General features: G+C 41.3%; 1 protein-coding gene across 3 annotated transcripts in view; it reads left to right on the top strand.

Moving 5' to 3' along the window:
• The window catches only part of AIMP1 (aminoacyl tRNA synthetase complex interacting multifunctional protein 1), a 70,382-nt gene that overhangs the window by 39,268 nt on the left and 12,459 nt on the right, over positions 1–18,655 (top strand). For all 3 annotated transcript variants that reach the window (XM_083178678.1, XM_083178685.1, XM_083178694.1), the window contains one exon: positions 10,011–10,216. In XM_083178678.1, coding sequence (XP_083034804.1) covers positions 10,011–10,216 — 206 coding nt within the window. The remainder of the gene's footprint in view (positions 1–10,010; positions 10,217–18,655) is intronic.

The raw sequence follows: 18,655 nt of genomic DNA, 5'->3' as shown, positions 1-18,655 counted from the left end.
CAAAAGTTGAGATATTACAAAAACTTGACCGTGGTGTGTCAGTGAAGAAGCTGTGTGATACATACAGTCTTGGTTCCTCAACAGTGTATGACATCAAAAAGCAAAGGGAGAAAATATTGCAGTTCTTTGCAGAAAGTGAATCGAAGAAGCAAATGAGCATTCGCAAAACTATGAAAACTGGTAAAAGCACTGAGCATGATCGAGTGTTGCTGGAATGGTTTCGACAACGTCGGAGTGATGGTGTAGACTTGTCGGGCATCATGGTACAGGAACAAGCTAAGTTGTTCCATAAAGCACTAAACCTTGACTATGAGTGTGATTACAGTGAAGGATGGCTGCATAGGTTTAAGACACGTCACGGAATTTCGATGCGTAAAGTGTGTGGAGAAAAACGGTCTGCAGACCATGAAGCAGCTGAAGAGTATGTGGTTGAGTTTGCAAAGCTTGTGTCTGACAAAAACCTCACCCCCCAGCAAGTTTATAATGCGGATGAAACTGCACTTTATTGGAGATGCACTCCTAGGAAAACCTTATCAATGGAGGATGAAGAAGCCCCCACAGGGTTTAAACAATCTAAGGACAGAGTTACTGTCTTAGGCTGCTCCGATGCTGCTGGAACTCACCGATGTAAGCCACTAGTGATCGGAAAAAGTAAATGCCCTAGGGCTTTAAAAGGTGTTAAAGTGTATCCTGTAATTTATCGCGCAAATAAAAATGGATGGATTACTACTGAGTTAATGCTAGAGTGGTTTACAAAGTATTTTGTGGCAGAAGCCAGAGCACACTGCACATCTGTAGGCCTAGTAGAGAACTGCAAAATTCTTCTTCTCCTGGACAACTGTTCAGCTCACCCTAGTGCTGATCTGCTGCGCAAAAATAATGTTTTTACAGCATACTTACCACCAAACTGTACATCGCTTATCCAACCACAAGATCAAGGAATATTGCGCGGTACTTGTGAGTTATCCGGACGCCCGATTTCTAAATCGGGTCGGATCGGGACATCGCATCGCATCGCATGCGACCATCGGATGCGATGCGATGCGATGACCCGATTTTTCCATAGGAATCAATGTTAAAATGGACTGAGTCCATTTTAACATGGAATTCAATGGGAAAAAGGGGTCCTTTTCATACCCCTACTATCCAAGTGGGCATGGAGTTGGATATAAACCTGTGGCGAGCGTAGCGAGCCACCGAGCCCGAAGCGTGGCGAGCGGACACGGAATACCGTCCCCTCGCGGGGCTCGCTTCGCTCGCCACGCTTCGGGCTCGGTGGCTCGCTACGCTCGCCACAGGTTTATATCCAACTCCATGCCCACTTGGATAGTAGGGGTATGAAAAGGACCCCTTTTTCCAATTGAATTCCATGTTAAAATGGACTCAGTCCATTTTAACATTGATTCCTATGGAAAAATCGGGTCATCGCATGCGATGCGATATCGCATCGCATCGCATCTGATTGTATGCCTTAACTTAAGGCATACAATCAAAAAATCGGGCGTCCAGATAACTCACAAGTACCTATTGCGCTCTATGAAGGCCAAGTATCGCACACTTTTCATGAAACACATGCTAGATGTGGTGAATTCAGGAAAGCCTATTCAGTCATTTATCAAAGACTTTAACATGAAAGATGTTCTTTGGTTTGTTGCTAGTGCTTGGGAGAATGTAAATTCATTAACACTAAAGAATGGATGGCATAAGTTGTGGCCTGCCATGGTGTTTGAAAATGCACCTGATGAAGATCAAAGTATTGCCTTCACGGGATTTCGTGGAGCACATGATAAAGAATGTGTTCTTGATTTACTTGAATATGCAAAAAGATGTACAGGTACTGGAACTGCTGGCAACGATCTATCAAGTAGGCTGAACGAAGAAAACCTAGCAGAGTGGATGGAGGTTGACGTTGAAATACCTGTTGTACGTCACTGTTCTGACTCTGAAATAATAGATATGGTTTTGAATCCTGAAAAAATCATTGAAAGTGATGATGGTGGGAGTGAAGAGGATGTAATTGAAATCCCCACTAGTATTGACAAACTGATTGAGATGACAAGTGAGCTAATCAAAGGACTAGAACAACGTAACTTTGTGACAGCACAAGAACTAATGCATTTTCAATTGATGAAAGAAAAACTGTACAGGGAAAGGTCAAAACTTATGAAACAACCTCAACTTGATGTCGTGTTTAAGAAGCTATGTAAGAATGTGCCTCTGAGCAGAACCAGTACTGTAGCATCTCCGATTCCTTCAACTTCTACAACAGGTCCCTGTTCCCCAGGCATCCCAGATGCGACTGTCCCACCTGAAATACTTCAAGTCCAAGATGATGAATAGGTTGGAGGGGGATTTGGACTGTGGGAGGTTTTCAGTTAGTTATACGAGTTGGGCTGTGGAAGATTTAGAGTTGGGCTGTGGAAGGTTTAGAGGTGGGCTGTGGAAGGTTTAGAGGTGAGCTGTGGAAGGTTTACAGAAAGTGTGGAAGGTTTGCAGTAAGTGATAAGAGGTGGGCTGTGGAAGGTTTAGAGGTGGGCTGTGGGGAAGGTTTACAGAAAGTGTGGAAGGTTTGCAGTAAGTGATAAGAGGTGGGCTGTGGAAGGTTTAGAGGTGGGCTGTGGGGAAGGTTTACAGAAAGTGTGGAAGGTTTGCAGTAAGTGATAAGAGGTGGGCTGTGGAAGGTTTAGAGGTGGGCTGTGGAAGGTTTAGAGGTGAGCTGTGGAAGGTTTACAGAAAGTGTGGAAGGTTTGCAGTAAGTGATAAGAGGTGGGCTGTGGAAGGTTTAGAGGTGGGCTGTGGAAGGTTTAGAGGTGGGCTGTGGGGAAGGTTTACAGAAAGTGTGGAAGGTTTGCAGTAAGTGATAAGAGGTGGGCTGTGGAAGGTTTAGAGGTGGGCTGTGGGGAAGGTTTACAGAAAGTGTGGAAGGTTTGCAGTAAGTGATAAGAGGTGGGCTGTGGAAGGTTTAGAGGTGGGCTGTGGGGAAGGTTTACAGAAAGTGTGGAAGGTTTGCAGTAAGTGATAAGAGGTGGGCTGTGGAAGGTTTAGAGGTGGGCTGTGGAAGGTTTACAGAAAGTGTGGAAGGTTTGCAGTAAGTGATAAGAGGTGGGCTGTGGAAGGTTTAGAGGTGGGCTGGGGAAGGTTTACAGAAAGTGTGGAAGGTTTGCAGTAAGTGATAAGAGGTGGGCTGTGGAAGGTTTAGAGGTGGGCTGTGGGGAAGGTTTACAGAAAGTGTGGAAGGTTTGCAGTAAGTGATAAGAGGTGGGCTGTGGAAGGTTTAGAGGTGGGCTGTGGAAGGTTTACAGAAAGTGTGGAAGGTTTGCAGTAAGTGATAAGAGGTGGGCTGTGGAAGATTTAGAGGTGGGCTGTGGAAGGTTTAGAGTTCAGCTGTGGAGGTACGTTCATATGGCGTAGTGGATGTTTGGCTGCAGGGGGGTTACAGTTACTGTCATGCTGTAGGAGGTTTAGAGTACAGGTACTGTACCTGTAGTGACTTTAATTCATACTGCACTTTGGGCCTTATTCAAGTTCACTCTTTCTGACAAAATCCTTCTTAGATGGACAGAACCATGTGCACTGCAGGTGGGGCAGATGTAACATGTGCATAGAGAATTATGTGAGTTATTTTGTTTCTGTGCAGGGAAGATACTGACTGCTTTATTTTTACAATACAATATAGATCTCATATTGAAGTAAAACCTCACCCAAACATAATTCTCTATGCACATGTTACATCTGCCCCACCTGCAGTGCACATGGTTCTGTCCATCTAAGAAGCATTTTGTCAGAAAGAGTGAACTTGAATAAGGCCCTTACTGTGTTTGTTCAAAATGTACCTGATACCTGATTTGGTTGTACAGCACGTACTACACTGTAATAAACAGTTTTGCATACTCTACTGTGTTTATTCATTCATTAATATTATGCTGTTGCATATACTTTACTAATTATTGCTTTAGAAATGTGATGAAGGTGTTAAATCACTAAAAAACTAGTCATCCATGAAACCTTCGATAATCCGGAAAAATCGATAATCCGGAACGGCACTGGAACCGATGATGCCGGAAAATCGGTGGTGTACCTGTATCTATGCAACCCACAACAGTATTTTGTAGCACTCCATGGTGATAGGCATTTAAATTTCATCAAGTCTATTCACACTTGGAAGCCATGGTTTCCTCTGGAAAGGAAAACAAAATACCATCTGGAATACATATGTCATAATTAGAAAGTTGCACTCATTGATTGTAATCCAATAAACCAATTATGAAGCTGAATTTGTTTTTAACGCCAGCAAGGTTTACTGACTGTGGCCTGTTTGTTGAGTCTTCCAAAAAAGGAAAGAGATGTGCAGTACTACCGCTCTCAGCTCTCAGCAGGACTTTTTCCACTTCACACTTTCTAGACAATTGGTATGAGAATAAATAAAACTGTGTGACTTGTGTCAAGTTAGATTTCCGCTGGTGAGACAAAAATAATTTGAAAAACAAAACATTAAAAATAAAAATATTAAATTAGTCCAATCTTCCATTTGGTGACTTCTTAATAGGGATGTTTTATACATCTGTGTTACTACTATCTCCCCTACTTAATTATTAAACCTACAACTAAACAGAGCAGTTACTAGGGGGGAGATAAATTCTGAAACATGGACTTTTAACCTGTCATAAAGGATCTGCACTGTGGGTGTGGTACGGGACTCCGACAGTCGGGATCCCGACAGTCATTATCCCAATGTCGGGATCCCGACTGCCCGGAGTCAGACAGCATGGCGAGCGCAAAAAAGCCCTTTCACTATCAATAATTGACAGTCTGATGCCATTTAGAGGTGGGGAGGCAATGGCCTCATTTTATTTAGAGACCTGTTGCCAGCATTGCGAGGGAGGGAAAAGGCCAGGATCTCAGCATCAGGATGTTTTCTAGCCTGTATGTAGCAGATTCAGCGGCCAGCTTTCACAACCCCATGTGTCACACAGTCAGTCAGTGGTGTCAGAGGTGATCCAATACTGAGTCCTAGGCCATAGTTCGGATAAGTAATGCAGATGAAGGTGTGATCACCTCCTGCATTACTGTGTTAGTACTATTGCTGATGCTTGTATGCAGCAGCGACAGATCCACCAGATTAAATGAGGCCCATAAATATCAAACTACTGTACTTTGGGGGGAAAAAAAATATTATTATTATTATTATTATAATAATATTAAATTTTGAGGCTGATTCTGAGTTGTAAGCAAAGAACAAAAAGGAAGTAATACCTCTTTTCCACTTCTGTGATAATCCAGGTTAATGTTGCGTGTACCTGGGTGGAAAAGGGCTCTTAAAATTTCGCTTGCAGAACAGAAAGACTGCACAAGGGTACTCTGAAAGGAGTCCATCCACCAATGTGTTTAAAAACCATGGTCGGACCCAGCATATTGGTGGGAAAGGTGTATAGCTTTTGGAGAGACAATGGTTCAAATACATTTAATATTTAAAACTGGCTGTTTTTGGATATGGCCCACAAATCATGGACAGCTTTATTTTTATACTGCAACTTGATTTCAGTTTGGACTCACCCTGCTGACGCCTAAATCTCTCTGCAAATTGTGTACCTGCTCTACCTGCAGTGCATCATAGTATTCAAAGGCTCAGAGTTACACTGCTTTGGCCCATTGAGGTCAGTGTCTGGGGAGGGATGCATCTGAGTACCAGCAGCCTGTCTCACCCCCTATTGATTGTAACTCCCTCCTCACTACATTAAGCTTCAGTGTCCCACCTGCATCACTGTGTTATGTCTGCTGCTGCCCCGACTAAGCTCCTTTCCCTGAGCAGTGCTCTTACTGGCCACTTGACACATCCATCATTGCTCAAGTCACCCCCACCCCCATGTCTCTATGGGCACAGCACTAGCTCTGCAAGCAGTGTTTGACTATCAGAGGTGAGACTGACTGCCTCATCTCTGGTTTGTCCCTGCAATTTTAGGAAGCTCCATCAATTTGTCCAGTTTTTTAGATGAAACAAAGAAGATGTTAAATATCTTCTTATTATAGTATTATTCTACACATTTTAAATCACAACTCTGGTTTATGACATGGAGTATGGTAGGGGGACACTCTGACTGCAAATCCCTGCTTTGTTCCTAACTCAGAATCAGATCCTTTATTTGTGTTTTCATCACACAAGCCTAGACCAGTGAAAGACAACCTGATCATTGGAATGGCTGGATGTACTGCGCTTGAACATTTAAGAGGGCTGCAAATTACCTTTGGTCTCGGTAATAAGTTACATTTACATTTGATCAAAGAAGAGACCCAATATTACGTATGACCAAACATTTATAATACATGTTCTGTGATGTAAGAAGAAAGTAAGTGTTACAAGCTGTAATTCTGACAGCCAAATGTGCCATCTGAGTGGGCAGCGTTCCTTCTAGCCATAGAAATGTAGGTGCAAGGCTGGAATCTGCTACGTCATTTGTTAGAATAGCAGGGGCTGTAGATGAAGCACCGGGGACATAAAACAGAGCGTCATTGCTGGGGCAGACCTGCTATAAAGCAGCTGACGGTACATGTGGCCTCAGACCTCCTGTTGCCCATTGCTGATCTACGCAATCCCTTTATTTGATTTTTTAACATAACTAATGTAGTTCTCCTTTTGTTCCTGTGAGTATAAAGTGGCCACATGTAAGATTTTCTGTAGATGCAGTATGTGAAGTTTTGTAGTGTCTTGAACAATTTGTCTATTCCTTCCTGGCCCCACAAATACAGCTCTGAAGTTCTGCCTCTGTAATCAAATCACATCATTGGGTCACAGTGGCAAACACCATGCTAGCAATGTGGTTTCAATAACTTGCTTTTGATTTACCTTTTGTTGTTTCTAAAATTGATGATGACATCGCTCCGTGCTCGCTAGCTGATTGTTACCGGTAAGATTTCAAAAGCTCAGGAACGTTCACAACAAACTGTTCCCCTCACTACAACCTAGCACACTCTCTCTGGAATGTATTGAATTACTGATGTTCCTGCAGCGCTGTACCAGGACCGTTATTTCATGGCTCCACTGCCTAACAAACCGAGCTGCAACTGCTAGTTTTAAGCTTTAATGTGCAGCGCAGACGGTCTCTTTAAAGCCTGGGGATGTAGCAGTGTTTTTCCATTGATAGTAATGGGGATTTTTAATGGTGGTGTCTGGCACTTGTATTGCCTCCGCACACCACCAGAATAAAGCTTCACTAAATCCTTCTATATGCCGGAGAGCCTTGAAGTTAGGGGGTCATATCTCTTGTAACAAGATCCCACTATGTCTTAAATATCTGCCTGTCTCATTTCCTGGCTTGAGTCTGATTTTGAGAAATGGTTAAAATGAGACCGCCTTGGCAGTGCAGGCACATCCTTGAACTTTTAACATATGTGTCATGGCTTGATTAGCCCAGAGATCTGCAGCCTGTTCCTTATTCCTTTTTCTCAAGTAGAATCCTCTATTTTGCTAATCAATTTTAAAGAGGAATTGAGACCTGAAATACATGTAGATCTCTCTGTCCAACTCGTACTGTAAAAATTCTTTAAATCCAGATCGCTATTTTTTTATTTTTTTTAATACATTCTGGAGGCAGTTAGTCTCTCCGACATGTCCAAAATAGAAGGCTTACCTCAAGGGTATTCAATTTCATCTCCAGATATTGGATAGCGACCAGCTTAGCTTTGTTCTTTTATCAATTTGCTTTATTACCCTCTAATTATATTTGACGCCTGTGTTGGATGCTAGCACAGCACATGCTGAAAGAGAGGCTTAACTCGAAATATTCGGAGCAATTGCTTGTCATTCAACAAACCATTCTATTTTAAGTTGTGCACATATCAGTGTTTGCACAATCTATTTTAAAGACCGTGGGCTTGGTTTCCAGGATATGGTTTAAATCAATCTTTAGGAGGGTGTTTACACTTTTTTTGGCATAAAGGGCTTTCAAAATCTATTAATCTATTAGGGAATAGTAAATAAAACTGGTACATGAGTAAGGGGGGTGTTCAGTGCTGGCCAATATTTCCAGTACTTGGTAATATGGGCCAGCACCTATGCTGCTGCAGATTCGGCCATTTTGGAAAAGTTGAATCTACATTCAATGTGGAACAATTGAATGTGGATTCCGGGATGAAAATGATTGAATAGATGGTATGCGAATCCCATCTATACTGTGAATTCCATTTATTCTGCGTGAAATTATATTTCCGAGGATCTGAAATATCGGGAAACATTGGATATTAAGTGCTGCGGAATATGTGTGCTATATAAAAAACTGTTAATAAATAATAGTGTAGGGAAAGAAAAGCAAAACAGAAAGCAGGTTCTGTCCATGTTCCAGAAAAGTCTATAAATAAATGTAAAGAGCACAATAACTTTCATGAACTTTTTTTGCAGAAATTTATCATGTTAAGTGCACAGTTCATGTAAAGTTACTAAAATATGTGAACATGTAGAAAGACTTGCTGTGCCAATGTTAAGCTAGTTGACATTTGTATTCATTATATACAAACACCATCAAATGCTAGAATTTTTTTTCTTTTTATAATTTAGTATTTGTTAGTATCTGTTGGAAAGCCTAGTATTCTGTAAACCAAAAATGTGTGGTCTTATTGTTGCTGGCATTTTGCAAGGTCCTGGATCTCAATTCAACCTAAATAACGAGCCACCCTGAAAATTTTAATTATTAATTTATCAACATTAGCCAGAATTACCAAATTAGAGTGTTATGTAGAGCAGGACTGTGGAGTCGGTAGATAAATGTTCCGACCCCGACTCCTCATACTTCTGACTCGGACTCCTCGACTCCGACTCCTCTGTATTAATATGCGAATGTATTTGATACACTCCTTGAAGGAAAGAAAGGCAACATACATATTATTACTACTAATCTCACTTCCTGCCTTCCTGCATTGAGATCTGGCTCCTGTGCTGCTGCTGCAGCAACAGCAAACTCTGACCAGACTCTCCTCTCCCTTCCTGGCTGTGCGAGTGCTCCCTACACCTTGGGGCCCCTCATAGCCTTGGGGCCCGGTATGGGGGTACCCTTTGTACCCCCCTGTTGCCGGGCCTGCTTGCACCACACTTAAAAACCTAGGATAGACAGTTTCTTCCAGAAACATCTACACATATCTACCCTCATACAGACAAGCAGGCATGCAGGTTTTACAATAAATATAAACACTAACAGTTGAATCCAAGAAGCTGTTCCATCAAGTCCTTCTAAGCTCTTCTATTTATAGAGAAGAATCTTCACTCAATAGGAAAGGTTCAGAAGTGTGGAGCATGAGTTCCGCATGCTTTGTGACGACAACAAAACTCAACGAGCCACAATCTCTGCTGGTTTGCTTGCTCGTCACCTTTCAATTCATGGACACAAGGAACGATTTATTTACCGTTTTGTTACTGGCGACGAAAAATGGTGCCTGTACATCAATATGAACCAGCGTAAGGAATGGCTTAGCCAAGTTAAACAGACGACCAATCGCATGAAACAAGATCTTCATCCGCGTAAAAAGATGTTGTGCGTACGGTGGGAGAGCTTGGTTGAATGATTTTTCGAGTCTACACCAGGTGATTTCTACCAACGAGGTATTGAAAACCTTATTGAACGTTGGAAATAAGTTGTAAACTACAAGGGAGAATACATTTATAAGTATTGGTGCTCCGAATTGTGCGTTGTGTGCCATATAGTGAAGCACATGAAAAGCATGCTTTTTCACGGTCCCTTAACATGTTCATTTTGCGGTTACGTGAGGCACTGCATGCATTGGTCTTTATTCTTACAGTAGAGAAGTCATTAATTATAGTTTTCGGAGTCGGAGTCAGTGCATTGTTTGCCGACTCCGACTCCAGGTACTCGAAATTTACTCCGACTCCACAGCCCTGATGTAGAGTAACATTCTGTCCAGTACATAATCACTGAAAGTTGTACAGTTACATTGGGCAGGGGAAGAATACTACAGTATTTGTTGGTGTCCAGTACGGTACAAAAAGTTTTCCGATGTGGTTACAGGAGAGAAAAAAGAGAAGAAATCGACTGCAGTGGTGGATGACTCTAGGCCAGTTGATGTCTCTCGCTTGGACCTGCGTGTGGGCTGTATCATCTCAGCCAAGAAGCATCCAGATGCAGATTCCCTGTATGTAGAAGAAGTAGACGTAGGAGAAGCCACACCAAGGACTGTCGTCAGTGGCCTTGTGAAGCATATTCCAATTGAACAGGTATTTACATACAATACCAATCTTTGTTTTATTTTACTTTCTATGATTTTATCAGAAAAAATAAGAAACTATTTTCACATAACACTTTGTTATGTGTGTCTAGAATTCATTATTGTAGTTGAGTATGGGCCCACAAGAATGCTAGAGACAACTTGTCAAAGTGGAAAAAGAAGAATAGTAACACTTTTTACTGTGTGTACTAAAATTGCAGGTAAATTATTGTCACTGGTGTAACGAAAAGGAACATTTGATGAGGGGTATATATAAAAGTCCTACCTTTGTGCTTTGATTTTATATTTCTATGGAATTGACCATTAGCTTTTCTATTGGTTCTGAATCAGGAAAGAGGCATCAGAGCACACTGCGAAGGGGCTCTCCTTCATGCAGTTTGCTTTGATGCCTAGCGATGTGTGCAGTGAGAGTCCGTTACAAATACCGCCTAGCACATCTGCTCCGGCATTCCTTCTAACCTACTTTAATCAAGTACTGAGCGACTTAAATCTTGTTTTATTTGTAGAACAGGGAAAATGTGATAGGAGTTAGCTTCAACATGGAGACTTTATTACATTACTAAAATAACTCTGTTAATTTACTGCGGCACATTCCTTAATGTGAATTACATTTTTCTTGGCTATATCTAGCACTGTTCTAAGCACATTTCCATTATATTTTCTGCTCACTCTCACGTGTGGTCCTCCAGCCAAATCCATTTTTGGTGTTAAAATGATTTTCTTCTTATATTAAGCAAGCGCCCTTAGTACTTCTGATTAATTAGAAACATGTTGCAATCAGATAATTCATGCATTCAAAATGATAGTCCTTACATTAGTTTTATGGGGCCTAGACACGTGACAATGTTGCAGAGTGATTCTAGATTGCTCAGCCCAGCGATGTGTCAGTGATATGTGCTGAGCAATCTGTCAGGTCCAGTGTTCTTCAGTGAGACTACTTTATCATGCAGCGATATCGATGCGCGGTCCTATTGCTTTGGCCCCCTACACATGGAGCAATGTAAGTTTGTTTTCTAAGGAATCTATTCAAATTAATGCTGTGTACACACAGTGAGATTTGACATTAGATTTTGACTCTATAGTCAAAATCGCATGCATATCATATGCAGATTGCACAGGTTTTTTACCTTGCAATCCAGATGCGTGCTCCCGTGACAGCACAAATCAAAACCCAGATAGACAGGGCAGCAATTACTATATAGTGCAAATCTAATGTAGATTGTATGAATTGTATGCAAAAATTACAGAGATAACAAAGATTGTATAGCACTCCAATCTTGTGGTGTGTACACACGGGTACAATCAGCATGAGATTTTGACTATATAGTCAAAATCGCATCGGGATCGTATGCAGATCGTACAGGTTTTTTACCTTGCGATCCCGATGCATGCTCCCATGGCAGCACAAATCGAAACCCAGAAAGACAGTGCAGCAATGACTATATAGTGCAAATCTAATGTAAATAGCATGAATTGTATGTAAATAGTACAGAATTAGCAGTCGAATAGCAAGGGAATCTCACCGTGTGTACACACCATAAATCAGATAGCTTAGAAAATGATACAAAATCGCTACAAGTATAGGCCCCATTAGTTCTAATGGTGTGTACACACGGTGAGATTCCCTTGCTATTCGACTTAAGATTCGAGTGCTATACAATCTTTGCTAACTCTACTATTTACATACAATTCATACAATCTGCATTAGATTTGCACTATATAGTCATTGCTGCCCTGTCTATCTGGGTTTCGATTTGTGCTGTCACGGAAGTGCGCATCGGGATCGCATGCGATCTTGACGATATAGTAAAAATCTAATGTCAAATCTAACTGTGTGTAGTTAATGATTAAGATGAGTAATTTATGATTGTGTTTCCTTGAACGGCATTTGTATATGCAGATATGATTTCTACCCTGAAACATTGGGATTTTCTACTGTGCCAGTCAGCAATTCCTTCCATGGCATGGAAATTTGTAAGAATAACTTAAGTTTTTTTCTTTCAAAACATAGAAATTAATTCACTTTTCATTTTTCTTTTTGCACGGGCTTTTATGAACAAAAGAATGAGGGGAAATAAGATCTAATTTGAAGGCTATTTTCTCTTTTTCAATTCTTCCCATTGAGACAGGTCTTTTATGACTGCGTCCTTAGTGCCAAGATTAATGCTAACCTTGGGAAATGATTACAAAGTTATTCCTCAGAGTGCAGCAGGGAAGATCTGTCTGCTGCCAAGTCATTCAGCTAATTAAATAATTGTCTCTGATGCTTGCTTTGAGCTTTAAAATAAATACATGCATTAATAATAAGGAGCACCTGGGAAATACAAAAGAAAAAAAAATCATACTTCATGTGAATCATGTGGTCCTAAGTACAGATATAAAACAACAATAGAAAAATAAAACATCTGGTCAATTACATTTTACAGTCATACATCTTCATCATTGCTTAAACAAATATTCTATAAGTAAAGCATCTACCATGGAAAATAATTTTCCAGCTATATCAAAAAGGGAGCATTTTATTGCTAGTATGTACAGTCCAAATAATGACTAAAGTGGTAGGGATTAAATAAGTACATTTCTCCCCATATTATTTTTAACGATTAACTTTAACCACAAGCTTTCTGCAGCTCAACTGCTCCAATTGATGATCTACGACATTGGTTCCCAACCTTTTTTCTCTCCCGTAACCCTGGATTAGGCTTTTCATTTATGAGTACCCATTCCTTTCAAGTGGCGGGGCATTTAATGGTATGCATGTTCTTATATTAGGGAGTAATGATGGAGTAGTGTGTGGTCAGGAATCGGGTCCCTCTGTGTCTGGCCGCCGGCTGTGTACTGTCTCCGGGGTTCCCACTAACACCTGTTGGATAAATGCTGCTGCTTCCTCCACCCATGTCAGCGTGGGGCAGATGATCGTTGATGTCGGATTGCTGGTCAGACAAAAGTGCAAAGAGAAAGGATTTAGGGGTCCTTATAGATAATAACCTGGGATGTAGCGCCCAATGTAACGAAGCAATGAAGAAGGCAAAAAAATGCTTGCATGCATTAAAAGAGGCATGGAATCACGAGACTCAAAAGTGATAATGCCACTATATAAATCCTTGGTTAGGCCTCACCTTGAATACGGAGTGCAGTTTTGGGCACCGCACTATAAAAAAGATATCGCAGAAATAGAAAAAATCCAAAGAAGGGCAACAAAGCTTATAAGAAGAATGGAATTCCTACCCTACGAGGAGAGACTATCGAAACTGGGGCTATTTACATTAGAAAAGCGTAGACTAAGGGGAGACATGATTACCATGTTTAAATACATCAGGGGACAATATAAGGAATTGTCACAGACCCTATTTACTACAAGAAATGAGACTAGGACCAGGGGCCATGAGCATAGCTTAGATGAAAAAAGATTTCATACAGCTGGAAGAAGGAAATTTTTTACAGTCAGAGCAATCAAACTTTGTAACTCTCTGCTAAAGGAGGTTGTGTCGGCATCGACAATAAATTCGTTCAAGTCAAGGTTGGATGAGCACTTATTGGCTAAAAATATCCAGGGCTACTCAAAATAAATTAGGGAAGCAAATGTAACAACTAAATATGAGGATATCTAGGGAGAATTAGCTTAACTTGGTTGAACTTGATGGACGAAAGTCTTTATTCAACCTTACCTACTATGTAACTATGTAAGTGACCAGCATACACAAATGTGTTTATAGTAAAGCTAAACGGATCAATGCTGTCTTTAGCAACAGCATTGAAGCGGGATCACGGCAGAACGGGCCAGACTTCAGAAGCTGTCGGGCCCGTTCTGCCGATAACGGGGGTGGATTGTCGCGATCCCGGCCGCAGATCGCCAATCCATGACCGTTTTCGCGGCCACACCTCCTTTTGCGCCAAGCGGCAGGTGGTCGATCAGACCACACAGGGATCGACAGCTGTGATCCTGGATTGCATATGCACCTTAGTAATTTACATGAAACTACCTGATTTATTACAACACCAAACATTTTACCACCGTCATCAATATAATGTTTAAATCCATTCTTCTACACACTGGGGCAGATGTACTAAGCCTGGTAAAGTGGTGATAACACACCAGTTAATCAGCTCCTGTCATTTTTCAAACACAGCTGATTGGTTGGTGCAATATCCCCTTCCACTTTAGCACCACTAAGGGGGGTATTCAATGTGTAGGTCACAGCAGTCAAGCTTGCTCGTCCGCCGTGACCCTGCCCGTTCTCTGTCAGCTCGACCGAGAACATGCAGACGGGATTCAATGTCCCGCCTGTAGTGGGACGAGAAGGGGGCGTGGCCGTGAGTTATGCCGGGAAGAGCTCGACAATTCCCGGCTGTTCTCGGCAGAACGAGCCCGACAGCTTGTGAAGTTGGGCTCGTTCTGCCGAGAAACCCTGCTCAATGCTGTCGGAGAAGACAGCATTGAATGGGGCCCGGTGGCCATCTCCCCCATGGGGAGATGGTTGCCGGCGATTGAATACCCCCCTTTATCACTTTACCAGGCCTAATACATCTCCCACATTATTCATTAGTAATCTTGCAAAGATACCAGAAAAAGTGCAACAATGGAGTTGGGCAGATCATTATTTTAAATATCTTTCTTTGAAGCACTGTAAATTAATGGAATCATAGCACAAACAAGTTACGTATTGTATAATAAGATTAACTGAAGGTAAATACAGATATATCCTCATACATCTAACCTCAATACACCATGCAGCATAAGATGTCTGCCGCGTGTGAGCTCTCTAATAGGTCTTGTGCAAATTTTGCTAGCGTCAGTTTAAAAAAAACAACTTATTTATTTATTTTATACAAAGCGATGCAACTAGAGCCCTGTACACCCGGGGCAATTTCAGCCAAAATCTCAGACCATATCCCCATGTGTACAGGTCGCTGGGAGCACGCTCATGCGGCCAGAGGGATACGGTCAGTTGGTCGACCTATAGATGACAGTCACTAGGTCGACATACTGCAAGGTCAACAGGGGTCTAGGTCAATTTGGGACAAGGTCGACAGATGATTAGGTGGACACAAGCATTAAGTCGTCATGGTCTAGGTCGACATGGGGTTTTTGACTGTTTGTTGAGCCGACGTGGTATTTCATGCCCAACCATCCACTAGGGCGTGGTGGGAGAATAAAATTGTGCACCGTGAGCCATGCGAGTGGACGCGGTGCACCTAAAACTGTGCCCATGTCAACTGTGTCGTCATTTGGTAAAAAAAAAAAAACAGTGAAACACACGTCGACCTTTTGACTGTCGACATAGACCATGTCGACTTAATGCTTGAGTCGACCTAATCAACTGTCGACCTTGCAGTATGGCGACACAGTGATATTGACCTAATGACTGTCGACCATATTTAGGTCGACCAAATAATCCATACCCCCTCCAGAACAGTTTCTCGTTTTCATCAGCAACCATCACTGGTTGCTGATGAAAATGAGACACTCCACAATTTGGTCGCTTTAATGCACCAGGAGACTGTACTGATTAATTTGACACTTGTATATTGCATGGCCCTGAGTATCTTTACAGAACATAACGGAACTTGTGTTGGGAAAAAAAAAACTGCTGTTACAGATGGTCCTCATAGAACATTACCCCAATGTATACGCTTCATGACATGCAAATCATGGGAGCTCAGGGACACCCGTGATCTATTGTATAGTAAAGCTGTAGGTGAGAGCATATGCATCCTGCCACAACATAGCGTTGCCTGGATTTGTACGAGATTGTGCATTGTGGCAACAAAGTTCTAAAGGACACATCAGTACATTGTAGAATTTTGTATACACATTCACATGTACAAGTGCCACTTATTTATAACAAAAAAAATGCAAAAAAGGTGCCTGACATTGTACTGTCATAGTATCATGAGACCCAGCGCACAGACAAGTATCCAGTCATAGGCTCTACAGTGTCTAGGTTGACAGTTAAAAGGTTCACAGCTATTGGTTGACAGTCAGAGGGTTGACATGAAAAAATGTCAGCAAGTTTTTCATGATTTAAAAAAACAAACCCCAGCCTGTTCATACTTTTACCATCCATGCAGGCATACAGGCAGATTATAATAGTGTGCTGAGTGCAGCGAGGCACCATGCTTGAAATATGGCTAGCGCACTTATACGGTGCTCATGTCAACCTATGTCGACATAGACCCAAAAAATGAAAGAAAAAACCTCACCTTGACCTTTTGACTGTAGCCTAGACACTGTCGGTCTAATAAACCATAACTGCACCGACAATGGCTGTCCGACACGACTGCAGCAATGATGAATGATCACACACATTGCATTGGCCAACTCATACGTATAAGAAGTGTGAGGAATTTTTATTGCTGACAAAACATAATTGCATTTTCTTGACAGTATTATGCCGGCCACACATCAGACCAACTTTCCTCCAACCAACCATCCATCTAGTTGGTTGGATAGAATAAAAACCTGGAACTGGATAGGAGCAAATATAATTTGTAATTAAGTCATTTGTTTCCCAAATCGGAAAATGGACAACAACTGTCACTCAGTGACAATGTACTGTAGTTGGACCTATTTGATTTAAACCATTTCACTGAATGTTTTTGTCCATTCTCCTGAGTTTGTGAGCAAATTGCTTATTGGCATTTGCCCCCATACAGTACCAGATTTTCAGTCCAACCAACCAACTAGTTGGATGAAAGTTGGTCTAGTGTATGGCCAGCATAAGAGAGATTATTTAATACCTGCATGTAAAGAGCAATCCTCACATAGCATTTTTCTTTTAAATAGCAAGATTAGTGCCCTTTAAGCGTGCATCTGATTTTATTTCATTGTCCTTTATCCGTTTATTATGTGCTTTTTAAAAATATCTCTGGAAAGTATACCAGCATAGCTGTATTGTCAGTGTTTCGTACTGTGAAAAAGCTCTGTAGTCCTGTCATTGCAAAGCGGGCAAAAGGAAGGGGGTGATTTTACAGTCTCTGTTAACTAATGTAGAAGTCACATGACTCTAAACATTTTACAAAACAATAAATCGGTGCTCACAACCTATAGATTCAAGTTAAGAAACTATTTTACTTCACATAGTATACATGTGTTTGCACCAGTTCCTGGTAAAGAACATGAGGGTGCATATGATAAAAGCATAGTCCTATGTTCTCGCTCTTCTTAGCTGAATTTGGGGAAATTTCTCCCCATACTGTGGTCTGATTTGGGGCGATTTGACCCCAGAAATCGGGCCCTCTGCTCTGAATTGGGCCAAGAAATCGACCCATATTGGATGTGTTTGACGCGCGGTCTCGTGTGCATCGAATGGGATACAATTCAGACCCCCCCTTCCTGCAGCAAGGAACGGGGTCGCAAGCAGTGCCGGGAAGCTCAACTGGGATTCATGGCTATAGCCGTGTACGGCTCTGGATGCATTGGCTAAAGGTGCCCATACACGGTGCGTTTTGTGGGTGCGATGCAAGCTCCCGCACACATCCCATGGCATAGTTCAAAAAGTATGTGCTGCACATACTTTTTGAACTAGATTCCAAGCGCATCGCATGCAAATTGCATGCAATTTACATGGGATGCGATGCAGACCAAAATGCATGCAATGATCGCACCGTGTATGGGCACCATAACAACTTTGTGAATGTTCCTCTCCATTTGTATATCTGTTTGAAACTCTTGGTGTTGTGAAAATTCTTTCATAGTATTACCATTTCATTAAGGAAAAAATAAAACTTTGGTAATACAGTTATCTAGAGTGTACACTTTTTCCTGTAATCAAATTCAGTACCAATAACTCTTATATTTAGTAATACTTGAATGTTAACCCCTTCCTGACAGAGCTAGTTTTTGCGTTCCTGACAGAGCCATTTTTTTCAAATCTGACATGTCTCACTTAAGTGGGGATAACTTTTTTTTGCTTTTACTTATCCCAGTGATTTTGAGATTGTTTTCCCGTGACACATTGTACTTCAAATTAGTGGTAAATTTGGGTCGATACAGTCTGTGTTTTTTTGTGAAAAATACCAAAATGTCGTGAAAAAATGGAAAATTTAGCGATTTGCAAAATGTTAAATTTTCTGCTTGTGAGACAAATAATCATACCACTCAAAATAGTTAATAACTAACATAGACCATATGTCTACTTTATGTTTCCATCATTATTTCAACTTCCTTTTAATTTTTTTGGACACTAGGAGGCTTACAATATGAATAGCAAATTCTCAAATTTTCAAGAAAATTTCAAACACTGATTTTTTTAGGGACCAGTTCAGTTCTGATGTGACTTTGAGGGACTTGTATGTGAGACACCCCCATAAATGATGCCATTTCAAAAACTGCACCCCTCACAGTATTCAAAACAGCATTTTGGAAGTTTGTTAACCCTTTAGGTGTTTCACAGGAATTAAAACAAAGTGTAGGTGAAATTTCAAA

The sequence above is a fragment of the Crinia signifera genome, chromosome 1 (genome assembly GCF_055691185.1).
Source record: "Crinia signifera chromosome 1, ASM5569118v1, whole genome shotgun sequence".
Taxonomy (NCBI): domain Eukaryota; kingdom Metazoa; phylum Chordata; class Amphibia; order Anura; family Myobatrachidae; genus Crinia; species Crinia signifera.
This window is presented reverse-complemented; position numbering and strand designations above follow the sequence as displayed.